The sequence below is a fragment of the Vigna unguiculata genome, chromosome 3, assembly GCF_037176805.1.
Source record: "Vigna unguiculata cultivar grain cowpea cultivar isolate G323 ecotype 2 chromosome 3, ASM3717680v1, whole genome shotgun sequence".
Classification (NCBI taxonomy): domain Eukaryota; kingdom Viridiplantae; phylum Streptophyta; class Magnoliopsida; order Fabales; family Fabaceae; genus Vigna; species Vigna unguiculata.
The window spans coordinates 2987863-3006351 of record NC_140794.1 but is presented as its reverse complement, the minus strand read 5'-3'; the positions used below and the strand labels follow the sequence as shown (position 1 = coordinate 3006351).

Below are 18489 nucleotides of genomic sequence, written 5' to 3'. Positions count from 1 at the left end.
ACTAATTTTGAACTACTAGAAAACATAATGGGATTAGTAGTTTCTTTATTCCTTCTTGTAGCTTCAAGATTTCTTCTTAGCCACTAATTTTGGACAAATAGAATCGTAGGCTTGTCTAGTTCAGTTAGTAGAGCACAGGGCTTTTAATCTTGTGGTCGTTGGTTCGAGTCCCATGGTGGTTGTTTTATTTTTATCATTTTACAAGTTTTGTTTGCCTTTTAGGTCGTAGTGGACCGTACTTAACATGTGTCATTAACTACCAAACCCTAAAAACAAAAGCCCGTCTAGCTCAGTTGGTAGAGCGCAAGGCTCTTAACCTTGTGATCGTGGGTTTGAGCCCCACGGTGGACGATTTGTTTTTATCCTTTTACAAGTTTTGTTTCATAGGTCATAGTGGACCATAGTTAAAAAAAGAAGAAGAGAAAACCCACTAATTTTGGTAGGAATAAGAAATATGACAAAGGTAAAAGATTTACAACATGGGTTCTAGGTCGTACTGGACAGTAGTTAACATGTGTCATCAGTTACCAAATTCTAAAAAGAAAGGCCCATCTAGCTCAGTTGGTAGAGCGCAAGGCTCTTAACCTTGTGGTCGTGGGTTTGAGCCCCACGGTGGGCGATTTGTTTTTATCCTTTTACAGGTTTTGTTTGCTTTATAGATGAATGGACTAAGAAATATGATAGTGGTAACTCGTTGTGGTCGTGGGTCGGGTTTGTGTTTTATCGTTTTACATATTTTGTTTGCCTTCTAGGTCGTAATGGACCGTAGTTAAAAACAAAAAAAAAAGAGAAAGTCCACTATTTTTTGGAGGAATGGGCTAAGAAATATGACAGTGGTAAAAGATTTACCACATGACTTCTAGGTCATATTGGACCTTAGTTAACATTTGTCATTAGTTACCAGAGCCTAAAAACAAAGGTTCGTTGTGGTCGTGGGTCAGGTTTGTGTTTTATCGTTTTACATATTTTGTTTGTCTTCTAGGTCGTAATGGACCGTAGTTAAGAACAAAAAAAAAAGAGAAAGTCCACTGTTTTTTGGAGGAATGGGCTAAGAAATATGACAGTGGTAAAAGATTTACCACATGACTTCTAGGTCATATTGGACCTTAGTTAACATTTGTCATTAATTATCATACCCTAAAAACAAAGGTTCGTCTAGCTCAGTTGGTAGAGCACAAGACTCTTAACCTTAATTTTAGGCCCGTCTAGCTCAGTTGGTAGAGTGCAAGGCTCTTAACCTTGTGGTCGTGGGTCGAGTTTGTTTTTATTGTTTTACAGATTTTGTTTGCCTTATAGGTCGTAGTGGACCATAGTTAAGAAAAAACAAAGAGAAAACTCACTAATTTTAGGAGGAATGGACTAGAAGATATGACGGGAGTAAAAGATATCATCACATGATTTCTAGGTCGTACTAGGTCGTAGTTAAGAAGAAAATATATAAAACCTACTAATTTTAGGAGGAATGGGTTATAACAAACCCTAAGATGTCTCTTTAGTTACCAAACCTTAAAAATAAAGACTTGTCTAGCTTAGTTGGTAAAGTATAATACTTTTAACCTTGTGGTTGTGGGTTCAAGTCCCACGGTGGATGTTTTGTTTTTATCATTTTTAAAACACTCCTAATATCACAATAAATGTCATAAAAAAATTGTCCAAGAATAAAAATTTCATCATTGTAATCTTCACCAATTGCAATTAATAAAATTTAATTCTTTGAGTAATTTTGTTTCGAAGAACTCTTTAAAATCAATAATGCTTAAATCAAATTTAAATTATATTATTATTTTAATAAACCATATAATTACTTACAAAAGTAAGTAATTTCTATTTCATATTTTTTTACCTAAACAAAATATAAACTTTTTAACCATTTTATACTCATACACAACATTTTAATTTTTCAATCTCTTTGTTAAAAAATAAAAATAAAAGCCAACTAATTTATATTGTTTTGTGACCATACATACCCGTGAGTATCACAAAATACATGCAATTAAAAGAAAAATAAGAAGGGAGATCACAATTTATATAGAATCGTGTACAGTGAACAGAACTTTCAATGTTAAAAATTGAACTAAAGTGTGAAGTGGACACAACTTTCATTGAGTTAAAAACGCGTATTGTGGAGAGAACTGATATTGTAGTTTTACGTGCTTACAAGACACGACTTCAAATCTAGAAAAAAATTACAATTCATATTCAATGACCACCACTATAGTAAAGAGAGTCGTACCTTGGAACACGAATTTTGATTTCTGGACGTGTCGTCAGCCTAGTGCATGACTTATTTGTTGCCTATTTTGAAATTACAGGCAAAGAACACTACTTACTCCAACATTTGTAATAAACTCAAAAGTTGTTAATTTACCCATAAAAGTACACCATATAGCTAAAAAAACCGACCCGAGTATTATTGAGTGAAATCCATTGAAGTGAAATCCGCCAACGTAGCATAATGTAGCCAGTCGTGGAAGCCTAAGAGGCATTCTTTTCTGGCTTGCATAGATTACATCCCCAGTCAAAACACAGTCACAACTTATGTTACACATGGTAATTCATTCCAACCTTGATCAGAGAAATGGGAGGAATGTTTAGTCCTACAACAGGTGCTCGACCATTTTTCCGGAGAAAAGAGTAGAGGTCGATAGCAAACTTCTTTGCAAATGGTGAGTTCCACTTGGCCTTCACGTGAGAATGACCAATTACATACGCTGCTCCAGTGCGTTTGGCTTCTATCAGTTCCATGAGTTCTTCCTTGACCCGTGGGTCATTATATATTACATTTTGCAACTCAAATCGAATTCGTTGTCTAGTGATGAGTTCAGGAGATTCCCGCTCATACATGGCCTGCAGCCTCTTCAATATTGGAGATTTACTGCTAGTAACGGTCAAAGCTCCTTCCTGAAAAGCAGAAGATTCCGACATCAGCAATCGTGTCCCAAACTTCCCTGATGTTCTCACCACCGCCATCCGTCCATCCGCTGAACCTTCTGCATTTCCAGAGTAACCTTCTGCTTCCAATTGAATGAATTCAGCTATGTTCATCACCAGTTCATTTTCAAAATCATTTTCGTGATTGCACACATCTTTATAACCATTTCGGACAATGCATCGATACAATCGGTAAGATTTCGGACCAATTCGACCAATGAGGTAACGTTCCTCACGTGGCACACAAGCCACAGGTACAGTCTTAACACAAACAAAAACAACCACTTGGTAGAAAGCTGGCAGATTTGTCAAGAAATGAGTAAAACTGGCAGGGATTCCAGTAGCCAATCCAGTGTAGATAAGGCCCATTCCAGGAACTCTAACTATCCCAAGACTTGGACCTAATGCAAGGATGGTCCTTGTTGAAACTTTGTTATGCATGTCAAATAAATACTTTTTCCTGGAACCATAATGCCACGCATACATTACAACCATGAATACTGCAGAAAGCACGAGTGGAATCCAGCCACCTTTAAGGATTTTCAGGCTATATGATGACAGGAAGAGAATCTCTATCGAACCAAAGCATAAAGCAAACGCCAGAGCAATTATAAGACTTTGATTCCATACAAGGATGATGGCTAGTGATGTCAAAAATGTGGTCACAAACACAATAATCAGATGTGCAATCCCTGCAAACAAAAGGATGATGTTACTAAGAATCGTGATCTGAAAAAAAAAGTGAATATAAAATGACCCAGAACATGAGTGTATTTTCACAAATAATCGTTGAACCATCTATAACACATAATCATGCAAAATAAGATTAATTTTGTTTCACTGTTAGCGTAACTTCTACCCTAGCATTCAATATTGTGCTGCAAGATCATAAAAAAAGCTTAAACTCTTGGGAAGCTAATATCATAGTCAACTCTTCTAATAATGTTGTACTACGCGATTGATGAACAATTTAGAGATTTCTAATGCAGACAGTGGATCAGAATTATGTTAATTTTCTCTTCCAGTAAAGGTTACTATTTTTGAAATAGATGGCATTATAAATTGAGAATGTAAAGCTTTATAGAGCCAATGAATCACAACTTAATCATATTTGCATATCAAATAATATTAAAATAAATAGTAACTTTGATGAAGACAGCTTAGGACAGAAAATTAGAATACATTATACTAAATTTGTGTGTAATAGGGGAATTAGGGGGAAACATTTGTTCTGATTTCTAGTAATTTATACAGAGAATTCATCTCTGTAGTAGTCTACGATTTTGGACCAACAAACTTCATTGTATTTTGTGATCCAACATCAATATTCTCCAATCAACCAATTGGTGCTCTGTCAACTTACCATAAGCATGTCCTATTCTGTTTATGTCTCCTAAACCAACTGTCACAGCCAAACTTATTATCATAAGAATCCAGTTTATCTCCGGTATATATGTCTGACCAGGGATCCACCTTCTGGAATGCACTGCCTTTACTCGAGGGAAACATTCAAATGCATGGCATTGTTGGACTGTTGAGAATGCTGAAGCAATGACAGCCTGACTTGAAACTACTGCCGCCAAAGCAGACACCAAAAATACTGGCCAAAATAGAACATCTACAAAAATGACAAAAACATTCTGAAATATATTACGGATACTAGAAAGCAAGTATTGCAGTCTTATAAAAAACATGACAAGACGCCAAAGCAGACACCAAAAATATTGGCCAAAATAGAACATCTACAAAAATGACAAAAACATTCTGAAATATATTACGGATACTAGAAAGCAAGTATTGCAGTCTTATAAAAAACATATGACAAGACAAGTACCAGCTCAATTATTTCGCTTCATTAACCGTTAAAGTAAGTATCTTGCGTACAAGATACAAATACTAAAAGTAAATGGTGATTTTATTCCACTAAAAGCATATATACACGGCACACTAACGTGAAAAGTTGAGATAATTATACGCATGGACCGTCGTCTAAGTGGTTCTTTTATAGGAAAATGCTAAAAGAAGTACTAAACCACAAGGAACAATAAACCCACTGGCTAGGGTTTATCTCCAAAATTATCAAATAGTGTTAAGCTAAACTCATTGACAATGGCTTTGATACATTGAATAATAGTAGTAGGAAATGGAACTGATCTACCAATTTGCTCACCAACTTCTGCCCTAAATTAAAAGTAGTACAGTGCATGTACAAGAACTCAGGTTTTTCTGATCAACATAAGATTAAATACATTCTAGTTAGAGGTTGTGATTCAGTTAGAAAAAGATAGTGTCACAAAATGGTCTAATTTATAGAACATTGAAACAATAACCTTAAGCAAGATGTGATACATATCACTTTTTCAAATTAGGAAATCATAATAAATTAATAATAATTCATAGAAATAAAACATGTAAATGAAACCAACTTACATAAGAAAAAGTTAAAGTTCATTAAAAACATGCTATGAAGAAAAAATACACAGTAAAACATCCACCCTAAATAGAATTCACACAAAATATTTCATTGTTAGAATAATAATCTCAAAGGTTAAAGTTATCTCTCAAAATTGTCCCACCTAAATTGGTCAGGGAGAGCCACAACTTGTATCTAATACTTGCAACTTGTCAGTGTTGGCATAAGTTCATAATAGACATTTTGAGACAAGAAGCAAAAAGATAATACAATTCCACGTTCTTCTAGAATTCTACAAGGCCCATCAGAGATATTTTATTCATAGTATTTACATTAACTGACCTGGAATAGAAGCATAAAAGCTTATATGCACTGCAGATAAATTCTTGGAAAGAAAAGCAGCCTGCCCCATGTATTGAAGAACTAAACATGGGTAAATGACACAACAAAATGCAATCTGCACAGTAATGGGGAGCAATAACAATTATAAAAATTACAACAATCATTTTCAAAAATAAAATCAATCTAAAAGTTATAACTCTGTTTAAAATGAGGAATCACTATTACGACCTCAATATATTATGCAAAGGGTTAGGCAAGGAAGTAATGAGAGGGGTAAAGTGTATTATAGAAAGAAATTTAAAAATAAAAATAGTTAAGAAGTTAGTTGTTATGGGGGATGAGGCTTTCTGAGAAAGTCTATATAGTCTTATATGTGAAAGGAAGAATTTTCTTTTCTAAGTTGATGCTTGTGTTTGGAGTTGATAATTGTTGAATAATACAGGGCCACAGATGAAAGTAAGTTCTATGGTTTGGGTTTAGCATAAACTTAAATGAATTAGCCATTGAAGTCTTAATGGTAGTTAATGAATTAGCCATTGTAGGTAGTAAATGAGTTAGTCTTTGTGAGTAGTTAATGTACTAGCTGTTGTGTGGGTAGTTAGTGTACTAACTGTTTTGAATACAATGATCAGAAATAGGAGTCTATAACTTGTATTGTGAATTCTATGAATGAACAACGACAACACAAGAGTTGAATAAAGTTTTTTCATAAGATTGAGAGTTTGTTGTCTACACTATGTAATACATTACTAAACAGGTAAATCAACTCAAAGTTTGAATTTCGCATGTTCCACTTTAGCCAAAAAGTTCTAGATAACAAATCAAAGAATCAGTTTCTAAATGTTATTGACATACAGGTTAAGAAACCTTTTTGATATGTAAATATAAATAAGAGAAGGAGGTTAGTTAGTTAGTTAGTAAGCTATTGTTAGTTCATAGTTGTTTGGTATGTCTAAAAGTGACGTAGGTTGTTGTATTCTGGACAGTTGAATCTAGATTGAAATGACAATCAAGTGCAGTGCACAGTTTCTTTGACCTCTCTGTTTCTCTCCTCTTCTCTCAACCCTATCTATTTTGTTCTTCCACCTTTCCCGTCTTTTTTCCCCTGTCTTTCTGTTTCTTTCTCTTCCCAACCTAAATTCTACATCACCTATATTCCATCACTTGTTATGCATTATAAACAAAGGTTTGTCTTTTCAATACTAATATATGAGTATAATACAAATTAGTATGTTGTGGTATCTTTCAATCTGCTGTTCAGTTCTTTAGTAGCATAATACCATAAACTATTTCACTTAATAGGCACATCAAAAGTCTAAAGTTTATTACAACTTAGTACACATACTATTACTAACAATTCTTGGGTATTATCTATTAGGAGGGTCATTCGTGAACACAACATTGGAAGTTAACAGTGAAATCAAAGCCAACTTAATACTTATTGGCCTCACATACCCTTAAAGGTGTTTGTCTGTAGTAACCAAGGTCTCCAAACATAGCTTCAGTTCCTGGAGATGACAAGAAAAACATAATGAATTTGGAAAGCATAAGGCTTAAGCAGAACTTGAATTTAAAAGAGATGCAGACCTGTAACGCACAGAAATACTCCTCCAAGATTAACCCAACCACCTTTTCCTGTAAGCCTAAAGAACTTGTAAATATAGAGCGGAGAAAGAGCCCCATATACTCGTGGGTTCCACTTGATGATATTGTAAATGCCAATCATGAAAATAGTAAGTAACCATAGAATGATTATGGGAGGAAATGCAAAAGCAACCTTGTAGGAGCCACGGTGTTGCATAACGAAGAGTCCAATCACTAGAACACAGGAAATTCGAGACAGCACACCTATGAAAGAGTATATACGTAAGTTTTGTTAGAAAAAATACAAAATGCAACATTGTAGGAACCATATGTTGCATAACAAGAAGTCCAATCAGTAGAGCACAGGAAATACGAGACCACGCCTATGAAATGATATATACATATGTTCTGATAGAAAAAATGCATATTTTTCAAGGAAGTAATATAGGACCAGTAGCGTCTAACAAACGTCAAGTGAGAATTGTTCTCAATTGTCATCATGAGAACAAATCTTTATTATACAAGATACAATCATACACCAATTATCATTATTAAAACTAAATAAAACCAATCTTGAGCCTCCAAATATGATTATGTAATCAAGATGTGCTGTTCCCAAGTAATTTTGCTTATGCTGAAGAACAATGAAAAGCAAACTCAATTCAACCTTTCATAAAGAAGCTCATAAATGCACAACGTAATCAAGAGACTGTTACTTCTTTTTCTTTTTTTTTTTTAATTAACGCATGCACCATATAATAAGCTTGGGATAAAATAAGGGGAGTTATCTATGTCAAGGTCCTAAATATCACTTTATTTTTAAGTAACAATGACAGTTTCTGAAGTACGTTCCATGATTTAATATTCCACTCTATGTTACCTTTTTTTCTATATAGTCTGTATGTATTAATTTATTAGTATGTTGATTTAATTCATTTAGACTTTTTGTGTGTACAATGATGCTAACAAGGTTTGAACGTAAGAGCTTGAGCAAACTAGCCAAACCTAGCGGGTTATTCATGTAGATCATTTAAGCTCTGAGTATTAGACACTGTTTGGAGGAAGATTAGCATCGTTCCCACTTACTTTTGTTTGTAATCTTTGCTTCAATTTCCAGGCCTTTAATGGATGAAAGAACTGCAGGATAGAATTCGTATTAGCAATATAGCTGATGCAATCGTAAAACATCAAATCAGATAAGTTGTACCACCAGACACAATAACATATTTGTAATGAGAAAAATGTAAAGTTACCAGAAATGGCAGGCATGAGTGCACCAACACAAATTACCATGCAAGCACCCAGTAAAAAGAAAATAAGCAAAGCCTTCTTTGTGCTCTTGTGTTTCTCAATGAATCTTTTCAAAGGAGATGGTGGTATACTTCTATTTGAGGAACCAAGTTTGAGATATGTAGAAAGCTCCTCATCAGAAGCTTGATGATTAGGAAGCAAACAAAATTTTGCATTTCTGCAAAGCTGTGAATACAAAGCAACAATTCCCCCTGTACGTGTTGCATGTACTAGCATTAGCACAATAATTATAGTAATGAGTAAAAAAAGGACCTTAGTTTGACAGAAAAATAAAGCAAAGCAGTCCTTACCTTCGCCATTATCATCTACACTTAAAAGAATAACTGCATACTTCAACAAAGAAACAATTGAAAGAGTCCAAAATATTAAAGAAAATGCGCCAAATATTGCATCTTCATTCTGGACTTGTTTTAGTCTTTCAGAAAAAATACTTTGATATACATAAAGTGGGGATAGGCTCAAGTCACCAAACAAAAAGCCAAAACTTTGGTATGCCAAAAACAAAAGTGTGCTACATTGAAATTTCCGCTCTACCTGTTAGTTGAGAAAAAAAAACAAAAATATTATGAACATATATAAGGACTTCAAGTTTTTTAATAAAACAACATTTAGGTTCGAAGGGAAAGCAATGAACAAAATAATAGATTATATAGATATTTAATGCTTTTTTCCTATTTCCTTTTCTTCCGCGCAGGCATACATACAACTATGATAAGTTTGCTCATTTTCCACCAAATAATAAAAGAAAAAAGAAAAGCAGAAGAACACGAATATTAAATAAAACGCTTCTACCAATATAGCATTCGATACACTAAAGCAAATTGTGTTCAAGAAGAATTCCATTTTCATTTCCCAAGCTTCTACCAACGTAGCATACATTCACCATACTCTCCACACAACAACTCGCATCTCTTTCTCGTTTTCTGACGAAAAATATATTTGCCTGTGATTGCTACTATGCCTAGTAAATTTCCAAACTATACAGCCAAACCATATTCCGTTTTCAGGCCAGTTATCCACGTTTAGATTGACGACGGAGTTTCAAACAACAAATCTCATTTTCACTTTGCACATTGTCTCTATACGGAAAAATTCGACACAAACAGTGCTTATTCAATACGCCTTCATTCATTAGAATTCCATCTATTCTCCGAAAATCGAATCTGATAAAAACGGAAAACAGGCGAAGAAAGTTCCAGAAGCATAGGAAAACGTTTGTAATATATTTTGTGGTTAAGTCAGTGTCTGAATTGAGGAAAAAAAGAGAGGAGAAAATGTACCACGGTTGATGATGCACCTTGTTCTCTACTCGCATCTGAGCTCATAGCGAAGAAGAAAACAGAACAAGAGTTTCGTTGCGCTCGCTTTTGGAAAGGAAAAATACACTCCAACTGTATTGGAACCGCGGCGAAATTGCCTCCAATGTAGACCGTGTTTGATTATTTTATTAGTATTTACGCAGGAAACTTAGTTTTTCCTTTTGCAAGATGTCGTGGTAAGAGTGTCCTGTAATATCTCAACCTACCGATCCTCGGTCTGAGTTACAATTTAGGCACATATAACCAAATTACATAAAAAAAAAAACTAAATTGATATGAACTATTATATTATTTGTAATATAATCTAAACTTTTACCTTTAATTCAAAGTCATTAATGGCGATGCAAGTTAACTTGGAAGCAATTCTTAATATATAATCCTTGTCTTATTTATAATCTTCTTTTTTTTTCAGAAAATTATTTGTATTTTAATTGAATGATGTATTGATTTTTTTTTTCTAAAACGCTCTTAATTAAAGATTTAAAATAAATCACAAAAGTTTATCTCTCTGATTTGAAAATATAAAGAATCATAAATATCAAATCTATCCCAACTACTTCATTTTATAATATACAAGAATAATTTTGAAAAAAAATTAAAATTAGATAAATTTATTATTTTTAACTAATTCAGTGTAAAAGTTAGCTAAAAAATCTTACAAATAGAGAGCTCATATTTAAGGAGTTGTCTTTAGGAAATTAATTACACCTTTTTTTCGCAAAATTAGTTCTACACTTCTACAAATACCACAAATATAATCTTTTACACGTATTCATTTAATTTTACAGTATACAACCTTACTGAAAACCAATTATAATCATATTTAGATTATTTAAGTTTACTTGAACAATATTATTCACAAAAATAAAATTCAGTCAATAAATAGCCTAATTCGAGAAATGCATATCCACATTCTCACACTGCATGCAGGCCATGATTCACATATTGAAGAATCAATCAACTTAATTATAAATTATACCTGATTCGGCCCTTGGGACATATCCACATTCTCAGATTACTTTATTCATAAGACGAATATGTCTCCGTAGGATCTATCTCTGGTATACAAAGTTAGCACTCAACGTAAACCAAAAGAAACTAAGTCTCACATTCTTAACCTCACTAGAGAAAAAAGTTGGATCTGTTTTTTCTTGGATTTGTACAAAATAGAAAACACATTCATGTCTGCTCGCGCAGTAGGGAAAAAAACTGGTGCAACTAGACCCACAAATATCATGTAAGTGCCCAATCAAATAGCAGGCCGCAATACTAAAACGAGTAAAGACTCTGATCTCAACAAAGTAATGCAGAACTTATTTGCGACGTCTTTGGGTTATGTGGGTTATGTCTGGGTTGCCTTTCCTCATCATGGCTACAAACTCATCATAGTTAATTCTTCCATCCTGCAAGAAATTTGAGAGTTAATATTGCAAAGGATAATTAAACAACACTGCATAAACTAATAAAATTTGGCACTAAGACAACCGTCAATGTTGTTGCCCTGTAAGATAATACCGCTTTTCTAGATAACAAAAGACACGAAAATTTCTAGACCTGTTCTATAAGGAAAGAAGAAAGCAGTATTACCCAACAATATAATTACAGCATTTTCCAGAATGACATTATTGTTGCATGTGATTGTGATTGTGATTGATTATGCTAAAACAATATATGGACATAAAGGGAGCAAAAAAGAGTAAAAAGAAAGTAACTACATTGTCTGTATCAACTTCAGCAATGATCTCCTTTATTGTTTTCTCATCACCCATGTTATACTTCTTGAGGGCAGATTCCAATTCTTCCATTGTGATGTAACTAAACAGAAGCAACAAGAAGAAAACCAACACAAAAATCAACATTTAAGGTGATAATGTTGCTGCTATAGAATAAATTATGAATGAAAAATAAATTAGATTACCCGCTCTTATCATCGTCAAAATATTCAAAGGCTTTATATAGATGATCCTCTCTTTCCATTCTATTCATGTGCATGGTAGCAGTTATAAATTCAATGTAATCAATGGTTCCATTTCCATCTACATCAGCCTGAGAACCAAATAATTACGATCATGTAAAAACATTAGTAAAATCAAGGGAAGTGTCAGACTAGTGATTACAATATCATGCAACCATGAACATATTATCCATCTTGACATCTCCAGTCTCAGATATTATTACACACAGCACATAGATGCATCAAGCACCAAGTTCTTTATAAGTGCAAAACAGGATTACATGCTTATGATTATCTACAGGACAGGAGACAATATTGCAAAGAAAGAGCTAACCGTATATATGGTATGTGCATGGGTTCGGAAAGATACTTAGCTACGGGGAGAATATCTCCATGACTTTAGCATAAGTGCATCACAAATGCAAACCTAGATTTTCGATACAGATATAAACAAAACAGGATGAGCTTGCACAGAATGAGTTTAACAGTATTTCACACACACACAAAATAACTTAGCTGTGGGATTTGCCAGCTCATGTTATAATAGCAATTTCAAACAACATGCTGGGTGACAAGATTTTGGGTAGTGTCTGAACCTGTATTTCAGGTCACATTTAGAGCCAGGATGAGATATCGTGTAAACTTCAAACATTCTCAATAGGTAATCAACAAATGAGTGCAAATCTTTTGGAAGAACCAATAGGAAAAGTTACAACCGAAAAAGAAGAGGACAGTGATCTTACCGCTTCCATCAATTGCCTTACTTCGGACTCAGAAAGCTTACTACCCAGTTTTGGGAGACCAGCTTTCAACTCCTCAAATGTGATTGTTCCACTGTTATCTGTATCCATGGATTTGAACATTTCCTTCAAGCCGATAATTTCTTCTTCAGAAAGATTTTCAGCAATAACCTGCAATAAAATAGTTTATAAATTAATAAAATTCATTTCATGAGCCATTTAATCCGAATAGTGGATACTGAGGGTGTGTGTGAAACCAAGTCCTAAAAGTGTGTGTGAAACGAATTCCACCAAGACGGATCTACATTATTGCTAAACTAAATAATATACTGCTTCCACAGAATTAGAATGGTTACATTACATTGGCATATGAGGAGACGGATTCACTAGCAGCGAAAGTATTAGTATAACTGAAAGAAACAAAAGCATCTATCCTTTGACCAAGTCAGCTATGAAGACCTTCTCTACATATTTATTTGTTTATATTATGGATTTTCCATTAACGTATACTATCTTAATCCAAAAGGATTTCAATATAGTGGAGTTTGCAGATATTTTACAAAAAACTTGATAATGACGTTCATGATGAGAACAAAAAAAATGATGATAACCGATGATTTACCTTCAGGGCTACTTTTTTTAGTTTGTTCATTGCTCGGAATTGTTTCATTCTGGATAAAACAGCAATATCAAGAGGCTTATCAGATGCATCTCCATCCACTCTCATCCAGGGATGATCTGCACCATATATAACATATTATATTATGATCTAAGATGCACGGATACTATATGTATATCAGATACAACGGTTATATGTTTAATTTGAAAATAAAAGGTTACAATGTGTGATATGTACATATTGAAAAATATACAAAATTTCTTAAAAATATGATAAATGTATGATTGTTATTGTATGAATCCAAATTAAAATAACATATTAAATATTGTCAAAACCATAAATTATAAATTATTATCATCATAATAGTATTAGTACATTATAAATTAGATATTTCATTGATAAATGTCAATAAAATATCTTAAAGTATCATATAAAGATCCGTGTCGTGTATGGATATGTGACACAAATTAAAATATTGGTGTATGATAGGTTATGATGGATTGAATCAAATAAGTAAACAGCCGAGAGAGTTTTAGTTTGAATGTGACTATGATGCGTTAGTGCTTGAGAAAAAGAGGCAATCGCACTTTCAAGCAAAATATAATCAGAATAAACTCCCACTAGTAACTCTATCGTTATATCAAACAGGTGTAACGAGGGGGAAGTTATAAAGTGGTTTGGACCACCACTTGTTCTATGGTCCCTATCAATCTTTAAGCGTCATGTACTTAAGTTATTAAATTTAAAATAAAATAATTAAATAAGTAATTACATGTCACAAAGATTGATCAGGCAAGGACAAGTATTGGTTTATACCTACCAAATAATTTATCCTAATGAGGGACAAAACAAGAGCACAATATACATTAGGCAAGAAGAAAATGCAAATCCAGGAATTATTAGAGAGAATCAGTGAGTCCTAATCTACATTTCTATTCTTCATAACTTTTCTTAGGAGGGGGTCGAAGTGTTTTGGATGTGACAATTATTTCTCATTGTCTTTCTTTTTATTTAACGAATCACACTATTCCAATAGTACAGTGTCCTTAACAATATCACAGATCTGTATATCGAATAACAACAGTTTTGGATATCCGTATGTCCTACTCTCGCCAGCTATCTCGGTCTCACTGAATCACGGCATAATCCATCCTACAGGTTCAGAACCTCACTATGAGGGTAAACAATGACTCTCTTCTTCTGTGTCAGCGAGATTAAAACAAAATATAAAGTACATTTGGCACAAAAGCTAAAAAGTTATGATCATGAGTAGAGTTTAACTTACTCAGTACTTCAACTGCTGAAAGTCGTTCTTTGGGGTCAGCTCGTAGCATCTTTTTTACCAGATCTTTGGCACTGGTTGATATGGAAGGCCAAGGATCCGATGCGAAATCAATATGTCCACGAAGAATAGCATCAAAGATACCCTGTTCATTTTCTTCACATGAAAGATTAAAAACAAAGTGAAAACCATTGGAAGGGTTCGAAACTGAGTACACTAGGGTACGAGAAAAGAAAACTTCCACAGTAAAGTGCCAACATAATCCTTTCGGAGCTCAAGAAAACAATCATAGGTTCTTCTGAGGGGTCACAGATTACGACAATAACTTTAACATGAAACTTTAAGACAATGGGGGTGTTGTTCTTCTTCCTTATATGTTGATTCATTTCTACCTAATGTAGGATTTAAACTTACATTTGAATTACTAAATATCTGGTTTTTATTCGACATGGTCTTCAGTCAGCAAAAGAAGTTCATAGCTTACCCACATTCAAAAATAAAAGCGAGGGAGAAAAAGGAAGGAGTTCTACCTGCCCAGAAAGGTGGAACACCAGAGAGCAGAATGTAGAGTATAACCCCAGCACTCCAAATATCAGCCTCAGGCCCATAACTTCTTTTCAACACCTCAGGAGCAACATAGTAAGCACTCCCAACAAGGTCTCTAAACACATCTCCTGTTCACAAAACACAACACTCCAAGTCAACCATTGCAACAACGCCTACACTGTAATAAATTTCACAATAAACACTTGCAAGAGATAAAAAGAAAGACTAACTTTTTCATAATAACTTATTGGAGGAAAAAACACCAAATTTAAATAAATAAGTTTCTTAAATATCAAAGCGTGGAAGTAAACTTTTGAAAAAGTTAAATGCGAACGCTTATGTGAATAGATTAATTTTAATTCATGAAAAGTTCTGTTTTTTTTTTTTTTGCTATAAAGTTTAGTGGAACAGCTTGTAGAAATAAAGTCAAACTAAAATGAATTCAGCTTCAATCATAAATTATGATTGTCTTATTCATTACCTAATCTATGAGTTTTCTTTGTTTAGCATTTTCAAAAAACTTATTCTAATGGGTAAATAAATTAATTTTAAATTGAGAAAAAACTTAATTCAATAATTAAAACATGTTATCTTCTTCACATCCTCCTCCCACTAATTATCCAAACACGACCTAACACAAGCAGAATCAATGAGCAGTGACCAGCAGATTGCAGTAACTAACTAACCCGGCTTGAAGAAGACGGAGAGACCAAAATCCGTGGCCTTGAGAGGGGAATCATCGTCCTTGTTGAGCAGCAAGAAATTCTCGGGCTTCAAGTCCCTGTGCATCACGCCCATGGAGTGGCAATTGTGCACCACCGTCACGATCTGGCGGCAGGAGTTGGCGGCGGCGCGCTCGGAGTAGTGGCCCTTGGTGATAATCCGGTCGAAGAGCTCGCCGCCAGCGCAGAGCTCCATGATGAGATTGACGGAGTGGCGGTCCTCGTAGGCGCCCTTGAGCTCCACGATGTTGCGGTGGCCGGTGAGGTGGTGCATGATCTGGACCTCGCGCCGGATGTCGTCGATGTCGTCACGGTTCACGAGCTTGCGCGTTGCGATCGACTTGCACGCGAATTGCTCCTTCGTGGCCTTGTGGGTCACCAGGTACGTCACGCCGAACTGCCCGCGGCCCAGCTCGCGCCCGAAGGTGTAAATTGACCGGACGTCCTCCATGGGCCGGCCCAGCACCCGGCCCAGCGAGGACGACGCTTGAGGTTTCGGGGGTGGTGGTGAAGGGTTCGCGTTCGGAGGTAGGACGGTGATGCCGTTGCGCCGGGGAAGGTCGTCGGAGTACGTGGTGGTGGTGGTGGCGGCACCGCCGCCGTGGCTGCTGCTGCAGTTACCCATGGTCTAGGGTCAACGAAGGGAACTATGGTGGTCAGAAGAAGACCAAATGTGTCGGGGTTTAAAACTAGGTGGCCGGCACAAGGACTAAGATGGACTTTGCTGCCTGGTTGTTAATTAGTGTGCTAATTACTATTAATTAATAAACATCTTGTGTTAATTAATACTTTAAAGAAAAAAAACACACACAAACTAGTAAAAATTAGGTTTTGTGACATACTTCCTCTAGAGTAGTAAGAATATTATTCATAACTATTCTTATTCCGCTTTAAAATATGGATCAAAGAAAGTTATTTTGGTAGGTTGTATTGCAGGATGTAATAAATAACTATAACTATAATGTCAGTTATAATCTTATAAACATAAATTTTAAAGACCAGTAAAACAAATCCACTGATAATTTTATGTTACTTTTTATTTTTGTTTTCCTTATTCGGAATGAATGTTTTTATATAAACTTTAAAATAGTTTTATTATATTTTAAATTAATATTTGTTAATATATAAATTATTATTAGTTTGTTCTAATATAATATAGTCAACATAATATTTTTCAAAAATAATAAAATTTACTTAAGCCGGAAATAAAATATAATTTGTTTCGATAATTCAATTGTTCTATATTGTCCTATATCTTTTAGAAGTTAAAGTTAAACGAGTACTTCTGGACGTCTTTTAAAAAATAACAAAATCATGACACACTCTAAATCGAATAATAATTCAAAAATAAGATGATTGATCTTAATTTTTGTAGGACTTGTTCTCAAAACAACTTAAATGTAAGATTTTAGTGATTTGGTTTGATTTGGTTTAGTTCATTTTTGTAGTGTTATTATTTTGTTTGTTCAATTTAGTTTCTTAAATAGTTAGTGATGTTAAAACTTTTTTTATACATGTCACGTGTCATTTTGTTCTGAAATTTTTTTTATTTTTTTTAACTGTTTTAATCTCAAAAGAAAAAAACATAAATTGTGTTACATTATGATTGTGTCATGGATTAATTGGTGAAATTTCTACTTCTTTTAATTTTCAAAAGAAATAATTAAAAAAAATTGTCATGAGTCAGGTCATGGTCCACGTGTCAGTGTATCATTAGTGATTTTGAATTTAGTCAATCTATTTAAAATTTTGATTCAGTTTAGTTCTTCTGTCTCTTAAAATGATTTAATCTGAGATCAAATTAATAATTAAGTTTAATTACAACTTATATATTCATGTTAAAATAATTTTTTATCATTTATACACTAAATCACTCCCTAAATACTTATTTTATTTTATTTTATTTTTACATTTTTTTCCTTGTAATTTTTTACACTTGTAAAAAAAATATAATTTGTATATTTAGGTGGAGAGATTTGATGTATAAATTCTAAAAAGTTTTTTTACATATATATATATATATATATATATATATATATATATATATATATATATATATAAGTTATAATTAAGCTTAATTATTGATTTGGTCACCTTTGAGAAAGAATCATTTTAAAAGAGAACTAAATTGAATCAAAGATGTAAATAGAAGAACTAGATTAAAAAAAATCTTTATTATGCTAACACATGGCACGCCATGGATTGACCTATGACGGTTTATATTTTTTATACAAAATAATAAAATTTTATTAATTGACACATATTAAGATCATGACACGATATGTGACAGTTAATTTTTCAAAATATTTTTTTTAATTAAAAAAAATTTACAAAATGACAAATGACATGTAAAGGCACAACTTTAACATTATTTTAATAAAATAACCAAATTAAAATTAAAAAATACTAAATTAAATCCAAAAGTTCTATCAGAACCAAAATTAATCAAATTATTAAAAAACTAAATTACTAATTAAACTTAAATTTACTTAAGTAGAAAAAGACATGGATACAAGTTATTTGTTTAGGTCTTAACTCACATCACCACCACTGAATTTCTACTTTGTCGATCTCACTTGCACATCATACAAGACATTTCACTTCATTAACTATAGATCTTGAGTTTTGCTTTAAAACTTTTCTCACCCTTATCACTTACACATGTCACATAAAACCTTATAAATCTTCGTTAAGCGCTCCACGCATAAAATTTCAAAATTATAAAT

At 33.5% G+C, this 18489-nt stretch overlaps 2 protein-coding genes and 2 non-coding genes across 5 annotated transcripts; 2 read left to right on the top strand and 2 right to left on the bottom strand.

Moving 5' to 3' along the window:
- The first annotated feature begins 278 nt into the window (after positions 1 to 278).
- Positions 279 to 351, top strand: TRNAK-CUU (transfer RNA lysine (anticodon CUU)). The gene has a single exon. It is a non-coding gene; the product is annotated as a tRNA-Lys (tRNA).
- A 195-nt stretch (positions 352 to 546) lies between these two features.
- Positions 547 to 619, top strand: TRNAK-CUU (transfer RNA lysine (anticodon CUU)). Its single transcript has one exon. It is a non-coding gene; the product is annotated as a tRNA-Lys (tRNA).
- Positions 620 to 2069: 1450 nt separating this feature from the next.
- On the bottom strand, positions 2070 to 10111 carry LOC114178468 (potassium transporter 3-like). Its single transcript, XM_028064392.2, has 9 exons — positions 9862 to 10111; positions 8872 to 9115; positions 8524 to 8772; positions 8357 to 8407; positions 7274 to 7534; positions 7142 to 7194; positions 5687 to 5801; positions 4295 to 4549; positions 2070 to 3623 (listed from the first exon to the last, which is right to left on the bottom strand). The coding sequence occupies exons 1-9, from the start codon at positions 9904 to 9906 to the stop codon at positions 2542 to 2544; spliced, it is 2355 nt and encodes a 784-aa protein (XP_027920193.1). The 5' UTR covers positions 9907 to 10111; the 3' UTR covers positions 2070 to 2541.
- Positions 10112 to 10845: 734 nt separating this feature from the next.
- Positions 10846 to 16655, bottom strand: LOC114178467 (calcium-dependent protein kinase 1-like). 2 transcript variants are annotated; one of them, XM_028064391.2, is made up of 8 exons: positions 15728 to 16655; positions 15026 to 15169; positions 14499 to 14651; positions 13217 to 13332; positions 12598 to 12765; positions 11819 to 11946; positions 11616 to 11715; positions 10846 to 11303 (listed from the first exon to the last, which is right to left on the bottom strand). In XM_028064391.2, the coding sequence occupies exons 1-8, from the start codon at positions 16386 to 16388 to the stop codon at positions 11214 to 11216; spliced, it is 1560 nt and encodes a 519-aa protein (XP_027920192.1). In that variant the 5' UTR covers positions 16389 to 16655; the 3' UTR covers positions 10846 to 11213. The 2 variants fall into 2 exon arrangements, 1 of the variants encoding a protein (XP_027920192.1); XR_003603328.2 differs by lacking the exons at positions 10846 to 11303; positions 11616 to 11715 and adding an exon at positions 12189 to 12450 and having other exon boundaries at positions 11833 to 11946.
- Between the last annotated feature and the right edge of the window lie 1834 nt (positions 16656 to 18489).